This window comes from Glycine soja, chromosome 17, assembly GCF_004193775.1.
Source record: "Glycine soja cultivar W05 chromosome 17, ASM419377v2, whole genome shotgun sequence".
Classification (NCBI taxonomy): Eukaryota; Viridiplantae; Streptophyta; class Magnoliopsida; order Fabales; family Fabaceae; genus Glycine; species Glycine soja.
This window is the reverse complement of record NC_041018.1, coordinates 27,796,893-27,819,121: the sequence shown is the minus strand read 5'-3', so window position 1 is coordinate 27,819,121 and position 22,229 is coordinate 27,796,893. Positions and strand designations below refer to the sequence as shown.

At 34.2% G+C, this 22,229-nt stretch overlaps 1 protein-coding gene and 1 pseudogene across 6 annotated transcripts; one reads left to right on the top strand and one right to left on the bottom strand.

Annotated features, from left to right (window-relative positions):
• Positions 1 to 1,479: 1,479 nt before the first annotated feature.
• On the top strand, positions 1,480 to 10,720 carry LOC114391444 (endoribonuclease YBEY, chloroplastic-like). 6 transcript variants are annotated; one of them, XR_003662165.1, is made up of 12 exons: positions 1,480 to 2,079; positions 3,038 to 3,289; positions 3,411 to 3,506; positions 3,757 to 3,934; positions 4,063 to 4,146; positions 4,230 to 4,330; positions 4,521 to 4,613; positions 7,410 to 7,481; positions 7,937 to 8,056; positions 8,134 to 8,184; positions 8,279 to 8,752; positions 8,856 to 8,964. XR_003662165.1 is itself a non-coding variant. In XM_028352454.1 (12 exons), the coding sequence occupies exons 1-12, from the start codon at positions 1,714 to 1,716 to the stop codon at positions 10,451 to 10,453; spliced, it is 1,770 nt and encodes a 589-aa protein (XP_028208255.1). In that variant the 5' UTR covers positions 1,485 to 1,713; the 3' UTR covers positions 10,454 to 10,720. The 6 variants fall into 6 exon arrangements, 5 of the variants coding, with proteins under 5 accessions (XP_028208259.1, XP_028208258.1, XP_028208257.1 ...); XM_028352454.1 differs by lacking the exon at positions 8,279 to 8,752 and adding an exon at positions 10,286 to 10,720 and having other exon boundaries at positions 1,485 to 2,079; positions 8,856 to 9,044; XM_028352455.1 differs by lacking the exon at positions 8,279 to 8,752 and adding an exon at positions 10,286 to 10,720 and having other exon boundaries at positions 1,486 to 2,079; positions 4,078 to 4,146; positions 8,856 to 9,044.
• A 1,732-nt stretch (positions 10,721 to 12,452) lies between these two features.
• LOC114393408 lies at positions 12,453 to 14,549 on the bottom strand (annotated as a pseudogene).
• Positions 14,550 to 22,229: the final 7,680 nt, after the last annotated feature.

Sequence of the window (22,229 nt, the reverse complement as noted above, 5' to 3'; positions counted from 1 at the left end):
CTAGTTCATCCTCAAACCACATCATACTAGGAAAGAGGTTTGCTCTGATACCATTTGTAATACCCCTGATTATCGACTTCTCGATGGCTTGCACTTTATGATACTTCACATGGTGGCACTTCACTCAAGTTCTCATTGGTCGAAACCCTCTATAGATAACCCTTTCTGAGACCTCAACAATATGCTCTGACTGCTTTTAGGAGAAATGATTGTCCCCACAAATCAACACGAGAATTTTCAGCGTGTTTTGTCCTCTGTAGCGTGTTTTGTTGTTAGTGGTTCTCTGGTTACTACTGACGTGACTGTTAAATTTTTTAAAAAATGATTTGTGATGGTTTATAAAGTCGCTAGTATTTATTTAAGGCTAAAATTAGTTTTTGGTCCCTGATAAATTAGCAAATTATTTTTTAGTCCATAAGAAGATAAAAAAATTGTTTTTGATCTTTGGTATTTTATTTTAGTCATTGATAAATAAGCAAATTTTTTTACTCAATATTTGATTTCAATTGTTATTTTTTTTAGCAAATTACAACAACCTCTCTTAAGGTATGTACTATTTATACATGTATCCCTTTCTTTTTGGACACTAGAAAAAATCCATTAACTTTTGTGATCCCGTTACACTAACGTTCCTTCCATCATTGATGGTGTTAACTTTGTTTATTTTTTAGATCATGTGGTAAGCACATGACTTTTATTAACATTTTAATCATGAAATTATGCTCATCTCCTTCCGTTGTTTAACATCACTGTCTTTGGTACACCATTGTTGAATCTTTATGAGGCACTATTGTTGCTTGGTGTGGTGAAGTTGGTGCTAGTTTGTTTTCTTGGGTTAATGTTCATGATATTGATTTTCTTTTTCGTTTTTGATGACGATTAACTGTTCTACTAAATTCTTTTTTACATTCTAACAAGTGATAGGTAAAAGGGGTATTGGGTGTAATTCTTGTAAAACAAAGGGGGGTCACGTGTATTATTTGTTAAAAGACATGAGGAAATGTGCCTAGCACCATCGTGGAGGCGAAGAGGAATGCCAAGGAGAAACTACCACTACGGATGCGAACAGGACTACAAGACAATGACGATAAACATGGAGTGCACGACTCCACCTTTGGCTGTGCAGAGAAGACGACCTAGCACAGTTGCATGGGATAAAAATTTCTCTCTATTTAAATAACTTAGCCATCAAGAACAATTTCAGATTTTTCTAAAAATGAATTAAAATTTAATATAGATATTTTTAATTTTCAAATGATAGCTTAACACTATTATATTAGGGGTGGCAATGTAATGACTTTAAAAAGAAAAGATACATTCGTAAATACAACAAACTTTAAAAAAAATTATGAAATTTGTTCTATTTTTTTTATTTATAAGAATTGAACACAGTAGCATTAACCATGATACCGCAAATTTACAACACTAAAGCATCGGTTCAATGGGAGTTAGACCCTTTAATTTATTCCATTGTTATCAGTCCTATCAAGTATTTTTCATTCATAGTGCTGCTTAATCTGAAGGCGGGGGAAGGAAGCTTTAGCCTTTTTAAACTTGAAAACCAATCAAAGCCCCCAAAACACTGTTACACAGTCCTGAGTCTTGTCACTGCCTCCCTAAGGTCGCTGTCGCGCTACCTCCCTCGCTCAAGGCCTCAAAAAGCCCAAACAAAGCATATTCCAACAACCATTTGGTGGGAAACTCCGTTCTTTCATGCTTCTTCCCCGTTTCTCCCACCTCCTCCGCCACCCTCCTCCTCCTCTCCACGCCATGGCGCGTGCCGTCACGTGCGCCACTCAGCCCCCTCATTTCCACCGCTCATCCGGCATCGCTACCTCTCGCTGCGGCGTTTCTCTGCCCTCCAAATCCTCGCTTTTCGGCCGCACCTTTCACGCCCTCGCGCGGTGCGCGGGCGAAGAAGCAGCGACGCGGCGGCGGCCAGTGGCGGGAGTCCGCACCGAGCAGAGGGAGTACCGGAAGGCGAGGAGAAGAGCGCCGCCCAAGAGCAAAGGCAAGGAGCTTCAACTCTGCGTCGAGATTTGCATCGAAGAAGATTTGCCTGACGATCCTGAAATTTTGGTACTGCACACCGAAATTTTATGGTTTTTTTTATTCATTTTTAATTTATCTGTATTAGAAACTGAGTTGATAGGGTCATAACTAGTATCAAGTTTGCTTGCATGCATCATGCATGCTTGATTAGCAAGGTTTTAAATATCGGTCTGCATCAATGATTTGTGCCGCATCAAGGTTTTTTAACTGGCTGCGACCGCAATTGGCACCGTATTGGTCACATTTATCCGCGATTTGCCGTGATATTAACAAACACGACAAAACCACAACGCGACCACAACGGATATTTAAAACCTTGATGATTAGTTTTGCCTAATTGAAATCTTGTGAAATTGCTTGAGTTCTGGACTTAATTAGACACTTATTCAATATAGAGCTAAACACATGTAAGCTTATTGCATGTTAGAGCATCTCCAACCAATGGAAGTTCTTATGAGCAAGGTTTTTACATGTCTACGACCGTGACTGCAACTAAAAAAACCTTGCTTTTGAGGTTCTTAAGTTTAAGAACTGGTTTTTACTCAGGATCCATTGGAGGAGGTTGACATGATTTTCGACTGTATGCAACGGTTCTTATACAAGCAACTGGTTCTTATGATTGAAAAAAAAATCATGTGAGATGATTAAATTTGGGAGTGGGACCCATTTCATGTTCTTAAATGATTGTATTATTGGAGTAATTCTTAAATCTGATGTATCATGGTAGGATCCATTAAAAGTGAGTTAATAATCTTCACTTTAAGTGTATCAATGGAGGTGCTCTTAGAAGATTACAAGACAGCTTGATGAAACACTTGCTTAAGTGCTTATATGTTAAGTTCAAATAAACTCCATAATCCATATAAACTCTTATGTATCCTCTAGATTTTTTTTTTTTTTTATGAATTTATGTGAAAAAGCAATGTTTGTATTGGAGTTCTGCATCATTCATTTTTTTTTGCCTCTTTGTTTTTACTGGGTACAGAGCATTGCAGAGTTGCTTCGACTAAATGTTCCAATGGCGATGAAACTAGCGTTTGATGGTTTGAAAGGTTTGGGGTATAAAACACGAGACACTGCTATAAGTGATGTTGGTGGGTTTGATAGTGTTGAGTTATCAGTACTTCTTTGCAATGATGAGTTTATACAAAAACTTAATAAGGAATGGAGAAATGAAGATCATGCCACGGATGTTCTGTCAATGTCGCAACATGTACCTGGGCTCAAGATTCCTATTGTAAGAATTGCATTGTCTTGCTGATTATAAATTGTGCAGGGTGTTGTATTGTATACAATAAATAAAGTTTAGAACTTATGTGTTGGGATGCTCACTATGTGATGAATTCCGTTGTTTACAGCTTATGTTGGGTGATATTATAATTTCGGTTGAGACAGCGGCAAGACAAGCCGAGGAAAGAGGACATACTCTTCTTGATGAGATCCGAATCCTCATGGTTTGTGTCATGATATTCTTACTATTTTCTCTCTGGTTCTGAACTTTATTGTGTTAGATTATGGTATGTCTTCTCCTGCCAGCATAAGTGGAAAGTGAGCTGGAGTTTCATTTACTTCTCAGCATGGGTGTGTACTAGTTCAAAAAGATAATACAATGAGCATGTTGGAATTTTTTCTTCTAATACTATGTCTACGTTGTGTGAACTGAAAGATGAACTTGAAAATATCAAATACTTTATCTTTTTGCAGGTTCATGGCTTGTTACATCTTTTGGGATTTGATCATGAAATAAGTGAAGAGGCTGAAGTAGAAATGGAAAGAGAGGAGGACATCCTTTTAAAGAGTCTTGATTGGAAAGGAAAAGGGCTAATAAAGAGTGCATGTGATGCTGAAACAAATCCAAATTTTTACCCAGACAGTTCAGATGGTAATTGTATTTTTTACTAGTATGCCTTAGCAATCCTCAACTTGACTAATTTTTTGGTTATGTTTCCTTTCCTCTAATTCAAGTAACTATCACTTGCATAAAATGTGTATGGGGAAATAATCTTATAGATGAATTGTCAAAAGACAGGAAGAAAGAAGGCAGTCTTAGATTTTACAAACCAAAGTTCAGCTATATCTTCTGTGATATGGATGGTAAGATTGCAGCAAAGCACACTCTTTATATATTCCTTAGTCTTTTATCTAGATTTTAATAGACTCCTGTATTATATACAAAGGAACATTGCTGAACAGCAAAAGTCAAATTTCTTCTACAACTGCCAATGCTTTGAGAGAGGCGACATCCAGGGGTGTGAAAATTGTGATAGCTACTGGAAAAGTAAGATTAATATATCCATTCTTTGTCAGGTGTCATATTAATATCGATTATTTATTCTATACCGGATAATAGATATCAATCCTTGGTTTCTGCCACTGCTATGTATCTTGATCTATTTTCTAATATAAACTTAGACATTCATATGGTTGAAAATATGTTCTGATCTTTAGTTTTGAAATTTGGGAAATAGGCTCGTCCAGCTGTGATAGACATTTTTAAGATGGTAGATTTAGCTGGAAAAGATGGCATTGTTTCAGAATTTTCTCCTGGGGTTTTCTTACAGGTAATTTTTCTGTACCCTTTTGATGTTAATGATGCTTTTTGATTTAGCCAGGCTGTCCTTATATGTAACCGAAAGCATTATTGAGTATTATAACCCCTTCTCTTACATATTCGTACATTTGTTTGTGTATAACAATTTTGCATACATGTAAACACCTATTCAATATTCTCTATCAAAATTTACTATAAATAGTTTTGCTACCTAAATGTCATTAAAATAGCCCAGCAATAGATTTTAGAAATAGTAACAGTCTGTTACTTTAAGGAAATGTTTTTTGTTTTCAATAATAATTACAAAAATCCTACATTGTTTTCTCTTTGTTTTCTATTTTGAAGTATTTGTCAGTTAATTATTACTGTAAAATTATTTTAAAGCACAGCGATGCAACTAGAAAACAAAGTGGCATTTTTCTAATTATTAGTAAAAACAGAAAATATTTCCTTAGACCAAATAGACGATAAAGTTGCCAAAGCCATATTAATCACTACATGGATATCTGTTATTTGATGAAAGTGAAATGACCTTGAGGATGACATTATGGAGATTTCATAGAATGACTAATGGATAACCACAAATGTAGGCTTTTACTATGAATTTTTTATATATGCTATCTATTAATATTTTCTTCCACATGCCTAGATTAATATGTCAATACTTCATTCTCTTCAGATCTAATTATATGAAAAATACATACTAGAACTCTGGCTCTGTCCTGATTGAACTGTATGAGTTCCATATCTTTCTGTATATTATGTATTTATATGTCCATACAGCCATACATATATGATATGTACTAGGACTTTAGTTCAGAGTTCAGACCAACTTTCAAAGAGAATTTTACTTCGCTCCTATGTTATTTATGGCGGGTTATAGGGCCAGCCAAAAATCCATCATATAAATATGGCACATGCAGGATATGGAGGAAACATGGTGGACAGAAGCAACACCACTTAATGACTCTTTTCTTTTTCTCATTTTCCGCATTCTGCCTAGTATAGGTTCTAGGCTTTCCAACCCCTGAAGCCTCATAAATAGTTTCCTAATTCCATGTGCTATCATCATCTGAAACTGGCTCATTCCTATAATCTTCATTATTATGCTCTGTCTCTCCCACTAATTACTTGCTAGTTGCTACACTCATAAATGTTATAGAGTGCAATTGGATCAATTTCATTTCTGTGATCAGGTCTTTATCTGAGCTGTTGGTTATATTTGGCACAAATCAAATCATGCAGACTTTTGTGGTCAATCCTATTTCTCTCTCTGGATATAATTAAAGAATTATTTTTTCCCTATAACAAAATAGTATACTTGGCCATCAAAATAATTTAAAAATAATATTATGAGTTATGAGTATTGCTCAGATATACTCCAATTGGGTTCACATCCCAATGCACTAGATGTCAAGCTTGATCTTGATAGTTAGCGTCTGTAAAATTGACGTTGATTAGCCATACATTTGCCTCTGTTCTGCTTCTGGTCTTCCCTGACCTATGACCATTTTCTAGCAAACTTGCCGCTCTGTCTGGCCCTCCATGACTTTTGCTGCCATGCTCCGTTCTTTCCCTGACTTCCTGCATTGTTCTTGTGAAATATACGTTTAGGATATGATTGATATGCTTTACTTTTATAGCTGAAATTAGAGATTTCCTTATTTATTATTCATTATTAGGTTTCCCTATTTATGTGTCCATTCTTGTTATAAATAAAGGCATTGTGTGTGGTAATAACACAACACAATAAATTACTCTTTTTAAAGTTCTGTTTTTTAATCTCTCTAAAACAGGTCTTTCAGCTTGCTGTGGTCTCTTCTAAGTTTTAGCCTTTAGGGTCCATTCGGTAGAATGGAAAGAAATGGAAAGAAAGTGAATTGAGATAAAAGTTTTGAATTAAAGTAGGGTGTAAAAGTGTGGGTCCCACATTAATTTTCTGCTCATTTCTCTGCAAACAAACACTCCCTTAATTTTTTTTTTCTCTCTCTAATTGGTTAGATAATGGCCATTCTATTACCAGCTATAGCATTTTCAGGGTTGGTCACTCCGTGCCGCTATTTGGGATTGACAACTATGGTGCTAAGGCCTGCCCTTGTATTATATCTCTAACAAGAGCAAAATAAAAAAGTTAGGAAGGGGGAAAAATCCGTTTATTTTTAAAAAAATTGTAACAAATCTCACCATATTTTTAAAGATTTCTAAAACTATACCATTGAAATCCCTGAAATTTGTAAAATCAGATAATTTCCTGCTTGCTAATATCCTAAGTGAAAGATTTAATTAATAGACCATATCATATCCTTTTTTGTAACATTCCAGATACACTGAATGAGGCCAGCTTCCTTTCAAATGCAACGAAAGGATATTTGGAAGAGAAAAACATACCTAATTGCTTATGTAACTCTTATTATAGACATGGTGGTCATCAGAACAACCAGAGTAAGAAGTCGTGTATAATACAGGTTCTTTTGGCAGTTTGACCTATCTATGCATGGATTTTTCACCATAAAGATGTTGTCGCCACTAAACTATATAATTCTTCTTTGATGGAAGCTTAATATTGATTCACTAAAACTATATCATCAGTGCATTTTAAAGCACAATAGAAATTCAAAGGGTACATGGCCTAAATTGATAAAATCAATAAATTGATGAATATAGCATTGTATTGTTTAATTGAATAACCAACACCATGAAGTGTCTGTCTTTAATTTTGTATATAACTGTTCCTCTTTCATAGTTTCTTTGTTGCAGGTTGCTTTTTATTTTCATGTGCCTTATATTCCATACCACATGATTCCAGGGATTGCTTGTTTATGGAAGACAAGGTCGGGAAATATTTAGGAGCAACTTAGATCCAAATGTCTGTAGAGAGGTAACTTTTTTAGCCAATTAGCCCTCCTTATTCATTTCCTGGAACAACTTTTCCTCTAGAAGAAACAACAAATACTTTATTAAATTTCAGCATGTTATGCTATACTACTGCTTTGTCCTTTTGGACCTGGTTGCAAAAGTCAGCTATGGCTTTTTTGACTGTGTAGTGTTTATCACTGTATCCCCTAATTGCTTATGTAACTCTTAGTGACCAGCTTAAGTTTGTCTGACTAAAATTTTTTCAAGTTTTGCTTTCTTTTTACTCAAACGAGAAAAGGATAACATTTTTGATCTGGCACACTTTCAGGAACCTGTGGAATTACTTTCTTATGCAGTTTTCTACATAACAAAAAGATTGAGGATTCCAACTTTCAAATCTGAATATATGATTACTTATTCAGGACTTTCATTCTTGTCGTTGTATGAAAGAAAGAACTGTGTTTCTGTAACATGCAGGCTTGTCTTTACTCTTTGGAGAATAAGGTTCCACTTATTGCATTTTGTGAAGGGCGCTGCTTAACCCTATTTCATGATCCATTAGTTGATTCACTGCATACAATATACCATGAACCAAAGGTATCTATTTTTTTATACGCTTCGTTTCATTCTATTTGTCTATTTACTTTGTGTCTTAGCCAGCGATACTTTAACAGGCTGAGGTCATGCCTTCTGTTGAACATCTATTAGCTTCTGCTGACATACAGGTATTCACTAGGACAAATCCTTGCTCTCTAGTTTCAGCTTTTGATTACTTATGCATGGACGCTGAACGATAGCATTCTTAACAATTCATTACAGGTAGCTATTCACTGCTCACTAAAGGTCTTTCATGCCAGCAAAGGAGCAATGACTTATAATTTGTAGTTTGACATTTAACCTTAGAAGTACATTTTTATTTTCCTTTGAAGGTGCCCATATAGTTTTATTGCGTCAAGTAAATATTGCATGAATTTGTGTTTGACTGCACCCTGTCCTCAAATAGAACTCCTTATGAGCATAACTAAATCTATTATGATTGCTTGTCAGTTGGGGTAACACTTATGATAGAATAGATGGCAGAAACCCGCCTTAGTTGTTTTGGGCATGTGTAGAGAAAACTTGCTGAAGTCTTGGTAAGGATGGTGTATCAAATGGATGATAGTCCAATCACTAGAGGCGTAGGGAGACTAAGAAAAAGTAAAGACAAAACCGTTAAGAAGGACTTAGAGGTCAATAGATTGTCTGTAGACAAGATTTATGGCATCATTTGATCCTTGTAGCCAATTCCACAAAGTAAGAAATGGCTTGGTTGTTGTTGTTGGTGGTGCTTCCGTTTTTTGTTCACTTTTCACATTTAGATATTGCAATTGCTGACACTTTACATTTGATTCTACAGAAAATGATTTTCTTAGACACTGACCAGAGGGTGGATGTTACCTTGCGGCCGTACTGGTCAGATGCAACAAAAGGTCGTGCCTCTGTTGTTCAAGCTGTGCCATACATGCTGGAAATTGTACCTGTGGGAACATCGAAAGGGAATGGAGTAAAAGTGCTGCTAGATCATTTTGGGGTTACTGCTAAGGAGGTACCACAAATATCAGTTCACCTTACATTGATTGCATTATCTGTCTCTCCAAGACTTCTGACAGTAACATTATTCACTCACAAAAATGGAAGGGGTGGTAATATTTGAGTTAAAAGTAGGAGTGCCATTGTCGTAAAAGTTGAGATTTTTTTAAAATTTAATATGATTCATAAAATGAGTCTAATAAAATTTCTCTAAAAAAGGCTATGTTTAATATAATTTACAAATGATATACTTATAATTAGCATGATGAATTCTGAATATTGATTTTAAAAGAAATAGAATGCTTTAAAAAGAACATAGGCAAATAGAATACACATGTATGTGTGTGTACTTTAATGGTTTTCATTATTATTATAATAATCATTTAAAAATATTTATTATTCTTTCTGATTTTTAAATAATTTTTTTCTTTCTTTATATGGCTAAAACTTATATAAATTTTCAATTTTTTTAATTTTATAAAATTAGTTTAATCTTTTTTCTCTTTTTTTTGTTTTATTTTTTAATATTTTTTTGGTGTCTGGTCCAAGATACTATTTTTATTATTATTATTTTCTATTGTTTATTTGTCTTTTTTTGATAAATTATTTTACAATTTTTAATAATTACAACAATATTTAAATATTTTTTATTTTTTAGTATTTATATACTTTTTTATGCTAATAATGATAATTTTTTTATCAATTATAATATTACTTAGTATTAATATTTAAGTCTGGATATTTATTATCTTGTTATAATATTACTTCATTACTTTTATTTAATAAAATTTTATTATTTTATTTTTGTCTAATTTTGATCATTTATTTTTTCTATAATATATGAATATTATATTCATTTCAAAAGGCTACTGTTTTGCCAGATTTATATATTTCATTATAATATATTCGGATCTTTTAGTAATCGTGTTTTTAGAGATTAATCACTGTAGATACAGCTGCTATATATATATATATATATATAGCAGTTGAATTTTTTTTTGGTTACAATACAGCAGGTGAATGACATTTTTCCCGATCTATTTTTTATTGTTTAAATGTAAACTGTTAGATTCTAGCTAAGTTTTCCATGGCAAGATTTCATGATTGCATTTGGCAGTGTGGCATATTTCTTTTGAATTTTATTAATCAGAGATGTTTATAGTATATTGCTGATTTGAGGTGTCAAGTCTTATAATTTATTAGTGTATGCGTATAGAATTCCTTCTTTTTATTCGTTCTAATTTTTTTTAAGTGCAGATAATGGCTATTGGTGATGGGGAAAATGATATGGAGATGCTTGAGCTGGCTTCTCTAGGCATTGCACTTAGTAATGGATCAGAGAAGACCAAAGCCGTTGCTAATGTAATTGGTTTAAGCAATGATGAAGATGGTGCAGCAGATGCCATCTACCGGTATGCATTCTGAGCAAGAGAAGGCTACAATAAGCATTTCATTCAAATTTTGTTGTCGGGGTTTAAGCTATCACCCCTGATTAATTATTTTTTTTCCCATTTATTTTCTTTCACAAAAAGTTGAAGATGAGGAAAGCATAGTTATTAGAATCTTACATTACATTATTCGAATCTTATGATTCAATACAATTCAGCTACCTACCGATTCTTATCATAAGATGAATCTTAAATGACTTTGTATCTTGAGATACATGAATGAATTAGTGTAATTTTCGTATCATTGATTCGATTCAACGATTGGTTCTATGATCCATATTTTCACTTTTCTTTCACTAACACATGAAAAAAATTTGAAAAGTCACTTAAATTGTTGAATTGAAGGAACACTTCTGAACTTAGCCTATTTGATTATTCCTCTACTTATTGTCACTAACTCATTCAATACATATACTATACTTAACTATTTAATTTTTTTTTTTCTGTTCTAAATTAGAAGTTTCAAAAACACGTAACTAATAATATTGTTTTGTGAGGTTTTTGGTTAACTTGTTTCATCTATCTCCAGTTTAAAATCTTACATTGAACATTATATGTCATCTATATGATATATTTTTAGTAATTTTTCATTGTCTTTGAATCTATTCGATGCAAATTATGATTTATGATTCAAAAATTAGCTCAATGATTCACGATTTGAATTTTGATTTGATAATCTTGGAGGAAAGTATGCCATGCCATCATTTATCTCGATCATCATAAGAATTAGTAACTAATCCTTCTTTTATTAAGTTTTCAAAGGGTTTATGTAATTATGTCCAAAGGCATGGCATCTTTGCTTCCTCTTATACGATATGAATTATGAAGGAAAATTCAGGCTGTTATGGTGAATATTATTTTGGGTTATATGCATCTGCCATGGAAATATTAACTTATCGGTCATGGCATTTTTTGTTGGAGTTTGTTAGGTGCACCCAAGCATTATTGTTGGTACACCTAGCATTCTAAAAAAATGATAAAATTGTTCTTGCTTGGTTTCTCTTACGGATCAAGTTGATTTGTAAGTTGATCCATAAGAGACTTACGGATAATTTACGGATCAAGTTGATCTGTAAGAAGAAAAAATAATAATTTATTTTATAATATAATTTATAAAGATATTTATTTCATTAATTATAATATAATTAAATATAATTATTTATTTATTAATTATAATATATTTATAAATATTGATTTATTATAAATAATTAATTTTTTAATATTTTTTTTAGAATAAATTGGTTTAGAACATAATATTAAAATACTTACTCAGTCCCATTATAATTATTGTTTAAGGTTATTTTATACATATTAATAAAAATCAATAAATATATAAAAGATAATAATAATTTTATAAAATTAATATTATCATCATTAATTTATTTTTTATTTTTATAATTAATCATATCATTAATATTATAAAGAATATAAAAAAATAATTAGTATTATATTAAAAATTAAAATACTAACTACTTTATAATACATTTTTTTACATGATCATTAGTATAAGTGGAAAAATAGTAATTATAAGAGAATTTAAAAATATTAGTATGTTATATAAAATAAGGATTTTAGATAACGAATGATGTCCATTTTTTGTTTAATTTTTTTTGTACGAAAATATTAATTTAATTTTTTGTATGACCTCTACTCATGATGTCCATTTTTTGTTTAATTTATTTTTTTCTACACCCTTTTCAACTTCTTTATTTCAATTATATTTCAAATTTTTATTTATTAGTTGGTAAACTAAGTTAACTAGACCATTTATAATAATTTACATATATTATAACTAAGTTAACTAGACCATTTTAATAACACGCGTGTATATAGACTCAAATGGAATACACAATCAATGGAAATAAATAAAACTAACATTACTAATGAAAATACATAAAACCAACAATACTCATGAAATGGGTTCATGTACAATATATGTATATACATGGAATATCAATATAAAATATGTACATAAACTACGCCTGATCCGTGCGCTGCCTGCGTCTAGACCTAACATATACTAGATGGTCTTGTGTCACACTCCTGGCCAACCTGAGGCATTCTTCGATCACCTCATGTGTCGATGAGCCAGGCGTGACCACCCCTAGACTCAGATGGCGCTCCAACCTCTTAGCAATGTCATCACAAACTTCTTGTTACATACAAAACAAACTGATTACACAAATTATTATGCAAATATTGAGGTAAATGACGTAAATTATTAGTATTACTTACCACTGCATGTCTAGGCTCCTCTGCAGATGTCGACGATGCTCCTGGCTCCGGCACGTGAGGGATATCCGTCTGCGGGGCCTGAGGGACGACTCGGGGCTGCAGGGCGTGACCATGAGGCAGAGGATCTAATGCGTGGCTTGGTGTCATGAAAGGATGGGAGATGCGGAAGAACCAATCCATGTAGTCATTGGAACACTGGTCTGACACAACGCACACCTCACCTGTTGGAACGATATGATCCTCGTAGTGCATCCACCTGTCGTGTATATCATCATACGAGACCCATGAATCGACAGGAGGAGCAGGAATGGTCTGCGTGTAGCCAAACTGCCGCACGACCCTCTCCGTTCGGTAATAAACAGCAACAGACCCCAGCGCAAGAGACCGGAATAGCACAATCTGACGTGGAAGTCCCGGACCTCCCGGTGCTCCCCATAAGGGATTCAACAGACATCCGGAATCCGGAGTCGGTCCAAGTGCTCCCTGTACGTTGGCGTACGAATGCTCTTCACGGTCTTCTTGGTCGCAATCCACCTACACGCACGCGGAGAATCCTCGTCGTACTCCTGATCAGCAGTGGAGTCCACGACTAACGGAAAGTGCTCGTAAATCCAGCACGACAGATGTAACATCAAAATTATAAACATTAATAATGAAAGTGTAACAAAATTTAAAGTTGAACATTGTTGAGGCTGAACGAATAAAAAACATATTTGTTACCTGCAGCAGTGTGATGTAACCGCCAAGCTGTCGGTTGTGGCTCATAGATGCATCGTTCAGCTGGTCGTACATATGCACCAAAGCAGCCACTCCCCAGGCGTACCTCTCCGTCATACTGAGGTCATGAAGGGCCTCCAAGTAGACAACATGGACATTGGTTGCACTCTTGTTAGCAAATAGAGTGTAACCCAGAAGATGAAGTAGATATGCGCGAGCCGCAGCTGTCCAATGACCTGCCTGGCATCGGCGCTCATATATATCACGTGCCCATTGCAGGCGTACGTATGGTCCACGACACTGGGCTGTCTCAGCCATAACAGACTCTACAGAGACCATCAATAAGTCCACCAGCATCTGAATCGCATCGTCCACATACAAGGGCTCAAAAGCGTGTAAGTCGCCAATCACGGGAAGATGAAGAAGCGAGGACACGTCGTCCAACGTGATGGTGAGCTCTCCCACCGGGAGATGGAAACTAGACGTCTCCCAGTGCCACCGCTCGACAAACGCGGACAAAAGTCCTCGATCGCCGGTGTCTACCGAACACGTGATCAGAGGACTTAGTCCTGTTTCAGCAACAAGTCCCTCAATGGCAGGGGCAGGCCTGCCTAAACTGTGGACCTTCCTCCCATGAGAGGATAGCTTCAATTCAGGACGCTCCTGAATTGAAGTATAAAGGAACGCAAAATTCGTTAAAATCATCATTTAAAGGAAAACTAATTTCAATCATAAAGTATAATTTACAAGTAACTAAAAATAAATAGTATAAATACCTCTCCCGTCCATACGCTGCAAGCAACGTGATCCGCATACTGGGTCAACACGGATGGGTCACTCGGACCACCCGGAAATCCCTCATGCTCATCCTCAACAGCCTCTGCGCCTGTGTCCGCAGGAATGTTTGCCACAACGTCCTCTACAGCAGCTGGTGCCTCCATCGAGTCATCCTGAACATCTGGCTCATCGTGCGCCACAGTCACAGCGACTCACTGCCTCCGTGCGGATGCAGTAGGCCGTCGACGCTGCAGAGCATCATTGGAATCATCACGATCTCCTCTGCCCACACCTCTGCCAGTAACCTAACCTAAGGCACGACCTAATCCTCTGGTCCTAACCATGATCTGCAAATGAGTACCGCAAATTCAATCACCAATTTCATTCACTCAAAGTAACGCAAATTTCACGTGGTTGATCTAAACTACAATATACTTGACCCTAATGATGATAAGTCTTCTCATCAGTAAGTTTCATATAATCTAGCCTTCATGTACACTTGTGGTTCATGAAAAGTTTCGTATAAGCTAGCAAGTACCAAAGAATTGTTCATGAGAAGCCTTCATGAATAAGCAAGTACCAAAGAATTGTTCTAGACATGGGAGTGATAAATATGTAAAGTTTGATGTTCATATTAATGATGATGAAGATAATTTGAGTGAACCAGATCAGACAGAGTTTGTGGGAACTTTTGTTAATTTGTTCCATGGACAAGGCCATAATATCAAAGTAACAAGTTTTAAGGTAGGGATATCGAAAGTGCTCGATTGTTTAGAAGTTGAAGAAGACGATGTTGTGCTAGTTACTTTGGTGCCTAAGGTTGGAAAAGGAGATGTCATCATAGGAGGCATCAAAGTTGAGTTTATTTCAAAGTACAAGGATTAGTTTTGTTGTTGTGTGTGCATCCCGAGCTCGTACACTTTCTTGGCATGCCAAATTAACAACAAAGACTTGAAAGAAAATGTTAGCAAGATGGGTCAACAAAGCTGAGTCATTTTCAATCCATGAACTAAAACTAAAGACAGAACCACATCATGATAGACACCAAATCTTTGTGAACTCTCACATCATGATAGACAAAATCATTCTCAATTATGATTCCTTGTCCTATGCTGAAATTTAGTTATTTGAGAATTAGTACTGGTCTCTAGTGTAAAATATTCAGACTTTAGGTCCATTCTTACTAATCCATTCTGGGAAAGAACTTGAACAAGTGCAGAGGAAGACAAAAACAACTACGAATCCGAGAGAGTTAGAGGATTGAGTGAAGGAATAAAATAGCTAACTTGAACAAGTGCAGAAGAGGACTTAAATTCTTACTAAAATGTACAAATTTGGAGGACTCTAGTAGAAGTAACCCACTGCAACCTCATCACTAAAGACGTAGAGAGGGGGAGACTACTTTAAACTAATTCAATTTCCATAACATGTTCACTTCATTATGATATCAATGTCAATTCCCTCCCTTGTTGGCTACCACAACTAGGACCATTCCTTGTTATACTGCTTGTGACAATTCCATCTAAGAACAATATATATTAATATATAGAACAATATTGATGTTCAGTCTGAAATAGAAATAAGAACAGCTAGTAAAAGCTGCAATCATTATAGGATTTGAATTAATTGTTCTCCTAACCCTCATAAAACTTTCTCTCTAAATGTTTTCTATATACACTAATTGATTATCCTTATAGCATTCTATCTAGAAATAATCCACATTGACCAATATGTTTTTGTTGACCAGTTCTATAAAAAGCTAATAATGCTAGTCCTAAATATGTTGTGAACATTGAAATTGAAGTTAGTAGTGTGACCACCGGATAATGAATGTTTTCTCCTTTTAAGACATGAATAAAATTCAATGTCTTTGTTCAAAGCAAAGGAGGTTGGGCTGCTTTTTGAAGAATGAAATGATTGCAGGCCTTTGAGCTTTAGAGGGAGCAAAAGAAATTCATAGGCATTAGGTAGGTGAGTTAGGTGAAGCAATGATTTCCCATTTTCCTTTTTCTCTCAAGGATCAACATTTAATCAAGTTTTAGGGATTTGTCCTAATCATGTTACTTTTGAACTTAATTTGCTGAGGTTGTCTAGGCGTTTGAATCAGATTTCTGATACCACATTCAGTTCTAAGTGGCAATTACATCAAAGGCAATTACATATTCGTATTAAATCAAATTGAAACAGTAGATATTCTCCAAAATGACACTATTTATCAAATATTAAGCATACATTCAGAGGTGATCCTAATAATCAAAATTCCTAATTTCAAAAAAAGCTCACAATGTATCAAATAATTGGCAATTTTTCAAATAAAATGAAGTTGTGAGTAGTTTACGGATCAAGTGATCCGTAAACTACTATCAAATAGTTTACGGATCACTTGATCCGTAAGCATATTCCGGATCAACTTGATCCGGAAAATGCTTACGGATCAAGTGATCCGTAAACAACCCAGCAACTTCCCGATAGCGGTTTCTGCCATCGCCGGCAACAATGGTGAAAGAAGCAAAAATGCGAAGGAGAAACTTACCTCGAAGAAGAAGCAGAAACGCAAAGAAGAAGCCTTCCTCCTAATCACGGCAACAATGGCGGCAACGCTTGGGAGCTTCACTTGGGAAGAAGATGCAGAATCGCGGCGCGGAGAAGAAGAAGAACAAAGAAGATGCAGAATCTCGAAGAAGAAGCAGAAGAATGAAGAAGCAGAAGCAGAACGGTCCGAGGAAGGAAGAAGAAGTAGGCGCGGGAGAGAAAGAGGCGAGAGTTATTTTTTTAAAAAAATACTGAGGGGCTAAAAGGTCTTTTCACACAAATTGCTGGGTGCACCTAGCATCACTCTTTTTGTTGAAAGGTTGGGGCAATAAAACTAGTGTTGCCGGACAATCTGAATGTAGCCTTTCAAATGTGACTCTAAGGGTAGTTTGATACCTACGAAAGTATACAACACAAGGAGAACAACATATACTAATTGTTTAAATTATAGAATATTTTTTTGTTTTGTGCATTGCTTGTGCATGCAATTTTTAAGTAAAAGAATATTAAATTTACTATTATACCTTTTTTACTATTAATTATTTTAATATAATTTATATTATTATTATTATTATTATTATTATTATTATTATTATTATTATTATAAACTAATATATAATATAATATATATCATAAATAACATAATATTATATCATATAATGTAAAAGCGTAAAATAAAATTTTATTTTTTCTTTTTTTAATAAAAGAAAAGCTTTATACTTCTTATACTAGTAATCGTATAATTTTTTTTTAAAAAAAATAGTAAACATCCATACACGATATGATAATATCGGTTTTTTACTGAGTTATTTTCAGTCTAGTTGATGTTGTTAATTGTAACATCCAATTTTCACCAAATAGGAATTTATGTTTTAGGAAATTTAATATTTTTTTAAAATATTACTTGTTTGATTTTAAAGAATTATTATTGTGAAAAATTGCAAGTAATTCCTTTAAAATATTTTATTGTATGTATTGTGTGATATTTAGATTATGTGTCAATTATTTTATGATTATATGTTGCTTTTTATGCAGATTTGATTGTTTTAATAATTCAGTTATTACTTATTTTCTGTGTTGTTATTATGGACCTACAATGAAAAGATGTTAACTTTTGGGCTTAGAAAATAATACAATAAAAAGAAAAGCTGATGAGGGTGCGGATAGCAGAAAAGGGACGCTGGAAGTAAATCTGATCGTTTCTAAAAAAAGCCGATTTTTTTTTTCTTTCGGAATAATTAGTATTAAAATTCCTATTTCAATTAATTAAGTTAAATAGGATTATTAAAATAAATATAAGAGTTATAAAATGAAGAGGTGGGATTAATGAACTTAAAGGTTTAGTAACCATAGGACATTAGGACTTATGGGTTCTCATGCATCATCATTAGTCCTATTTATCACCTTCCCTCCCAACCTGGCCTATAAATATCACCTCTCATGTCTTAGTTCATAGCACTTTCATAGAGGAATGTAAGAAAAATTAGAGAGAAAACTAGATAGAAGGAAGGTTTTGGAACACTCTCTTGGTGGTGGTAGTGGGCACGAGCTTGAGGGAGACAAAGGAGGAGGTCTTCAACTTCATCCAAGCTTAGGAGAAATATATAAGGATGGAGTTGTATTTTTCCATGGTATTCTTCCATGAAATTGTTAAGGTTTCCTTTCGTTTTTATGCTTTGATCAAGTTATTATGTGTTTTAGTTTTTGTGTTTAGATTTCCTTGTTATTATAAGCATGATAGAATGATTGAAATGTTGCTTTTATATTGTTACTATGTTGATTCTGTTTCTAATAAACATAAATTGTCGTTATACTATATTGTTCTTAGATTGAGGGGAAAGAAAATGATGAACTTGAGATGAACACATAAGAACATGCAAGAACCAAATGAGTGTGGTGAAAAAATTAGAAGAATAATCCTTTTAATCCTAGAGAGGGGAGTGAGATACATTATAATGTTAGTAACTTGCTTATTTTAATTATTAAAAATTATAACTTGTAACAAAGCTTTTCTAGTTAAAATAGTGTACTATTTTTATGATTGTATTATATTGTTTTAGATTCAATTATTATAAATTTGAAAAGAGAATTATATCAGAAACATAAGAATCCCGTATTTTTGTCAAAGAAAAATGAGAAAGAGATTATATTTCAAATATGAATCTGAATTTAATATTACTAAGTAATTTACTTGAAAATATGTTTATGAAAGTTTATTATTTTATGAGAAAATAATATTTTATGTGATACACTATTATATAAAACTGTTACATAATATTTTATGTAAGAAAGAGTTATTTTAAGTGATTACTAATTATTATTATATAAATTGTTTCATAACATCTTATAAGAAAAGATATTTTATGTCACTTCCAAAATATAGACATTTTTATAAATACATTTTTATTGAGATAATAACTTTTTTGTAATTATTATTTTACGAAGAAAAAAAAATATTGTTTTATGTACATTTAAAATATCTTATGTTGTCATAATAGTTTATGGCAAATCGAAAAAAATTAATGGCTGAGTCGTAGATAATGTCGCTTTCTTTAAGACGTTTCATGGCACTGCCAAAAATTGTGCAAGTAAACTATCAACCACGAAGTCCCTAGGATAAAACAGCCCAGATCACTGTATAAGATTCTCACTGCACTGAGGAAACCTTTCTAGAATTACACCCTCTTGTATGACTTGAAAAGTCACTCTAAAGCCACCCGAAAATATGACTTGAAAAGTCACTATTATAGCCAACCGAAAATATGACTTAAAAAGTCACTCTTATAGCCAACTGAAAATATGACTTAAAAAGACACTCTTATAGCCAACCGAAATTATGACTTAAAAAGTCACTCTTATAGTCAACCGAAATTTTAAAGCGATAGAAAGAAAGAGGGAGAAGTTTGCCGGAAATGCATCGGCTGAAATATGGGAGGGAGAAAGAAAAGTTGAGGAAATGCTTCTCAACTGGGACAAGGAAAAATGAAGAAAGGAACTCTCTCTATATATAAGGAGTGAAACACTATTCAAGTGTTTATCTTGAGCGATGTGGGACTTGAAGCCTTTTTTTTTCTTTTTTTTTTCAAACTTTCATCCACATTCTCCTTTGTTCTAACAATCCCCCACTTGAAATTTGAAAAGAAGATTTTTGAGGATTTCATAAAATTGTGCATAAACAAAGGTGTCATACAACTTGAACCTTTGCATAGTGAGTAAGATTCAGATTTTACTAGAGTGACTCGAAGTCTTGAACTCTATCTCCGACATCAAATCACACATAACCTTTTCATAGGTGTATTCTATAAAGTCCGTGCGTTAAAGGCCATGCACGTCTATCCCGGTATAGTGAACGCTCTAGAAATTTTTGCCCAAAATTTCATATGAAGCGGCCCCCACTTCAACATTCACATAGGTGAGTCTATCAAGAGTACTCCTGTAGCCTAGGTACTCCACTCAACATAGAGTATAGATCTCATTAAGAATTACGAATTTTTTTTCCATAACTCATCCTCTTGTTACTTCAGGAATCATGCTGCTTTCACTTATAACAGCATGTTCATCTCATATCACTTCATAACTTGTTATTACCCATTGAACCTAGTTCTTGGGATCTCCAATCATTTAGGTCGGGTTACCATCATGAATGATCATCACAGTAAGGGCAATAGTCTCATTCTTTAAGAAGTGTTATGGACTTTCTCTCTAGCTAATCCTTTCGTCAAAGGATCTGCTAAATTATCATTAGTGCGTACGTGATCCACTCTAACAGCTCCTGTTGAGAGTAATTCTCTAACAGTGTTGTGCTTACGACGTATCTATCTTTTCTTACCATTGTAATAGCGGTTCTCAATTTTTGCAATAGCCACGGTACTATCGCAATGGATCAACACAACTGGTATTGGTCTTTCCCATAACGGAATCTCTGCAAGTAAGCTTCTCAGCCAACTTGCTTCCTCACTAGCAGTTGCTAGTGCTATCATCTCAAATTCCATAGTGGACTGAGCTAAGATAGTCTGTTTCTTTGACTTCCAAGAAACAGCACCACCAGCCATGCTAAATATATAGCCGCTGGTTACTTTGGAATCATCTGAAAGAGTGTTCCAATCAGCATCGTTGTATCCTTCAAGTACAACGGGAAACCTTTTATAATGTAATCCAAGGTTTATGGTTCTTTTAAGGTACCTCATTACCCTTTCAATAGCGTGCCAGTGCTCTATACTAGGTCTACTAGTAAACCTGCATAATAATCCCACAACATAGGCTATGTCGGGTCTAGTACAATCAGTGGCATACCTAAGGCTGCCAATGATACTTGCATACTCAGTTTGTCGTATACCTTCACCAGTGTTCTTAAACAGTTTTACACTTGGATCATATGGTGTACTAGCAGGTTTACAGTCAAAGTAGTCATATTTCTTTAAGATCTTCTCAATGTAGTGAGATTGATCTAGAGAAATTCCCTCTTTTGACCTAGTAATCTTAATACCAAGGATTACACTTGCTTCTCCGAGGTCTTTCATATCAAAGTTGTTACACAACAATGATTTCACATCGTTCACTACATGAATATTTGAACCAAATATGAGAAGGTCATCGATATATACACATATTATAGTGCAAATATTATTTACAGATTTGTAGTAAATGCATTTGTCACTTTCATTCACCTTAAACCCATTCGAGACTATTAATTTATCAAACTTTTCATGCCATTGCTTAGGTGTTTCTTTTAAACCATACAAAGATTTATCTAACTTGCAGACTTTATCTTCTTGTCCATGAATCACAAACCCTTCAGGTTGCTCCATATAGATTTCCTCTTCCAATTCACCATTTAAAAAAGCAGTTTTAACATCCATTTACAACCAATTGGTTTGCAACTAGGAGGCAAGTCTACTAAATGCCAGGTCTTGTTAGATTCTAAAGAATCCATCTCATCATTAATGGCTTCTTACCACAAGTCAGCATCCAAAGAAGACAAAGCTTCTTGGAGGTTTGATGGATCCTCCTCTAATGTATAGGCCATATAATCGGGCCCATAATCTTTAGCAATTCTTGCTCTCTTACCTCTTCGAGGCTCTATATTTGGTTCTGGTTGTGCAAGATTTTCACTACTAATAGCAGGAAGATAACTGGATGAAGTACCCCCATTATTCCTTAATTTAAAAGGAAATTTATTTTCATAAAAATAAGAATCATTTGACTCTATGATCACTTTTGCGTTTAGGTCATAAAACCTATACGCTTTGCTATTAATAGCATAACCAATGAACACACATTCATAGGCTCTACTTGCAAGTTTAACCCTCTTGGGGTCTGGGATCCTTACATAGGCCAGACATCCCCAAGTTCTCAAATAAGACAAATTTGGTTGTCTTTTCTTTAATATCTCATAGGGAGATATCTTGCTTTTTGATTTGGGGATTCTATTTAGCACATAACAAATAGTTAATAAAATTTCGCCCCACCAAAAAGATGTTGTACTAGAACTC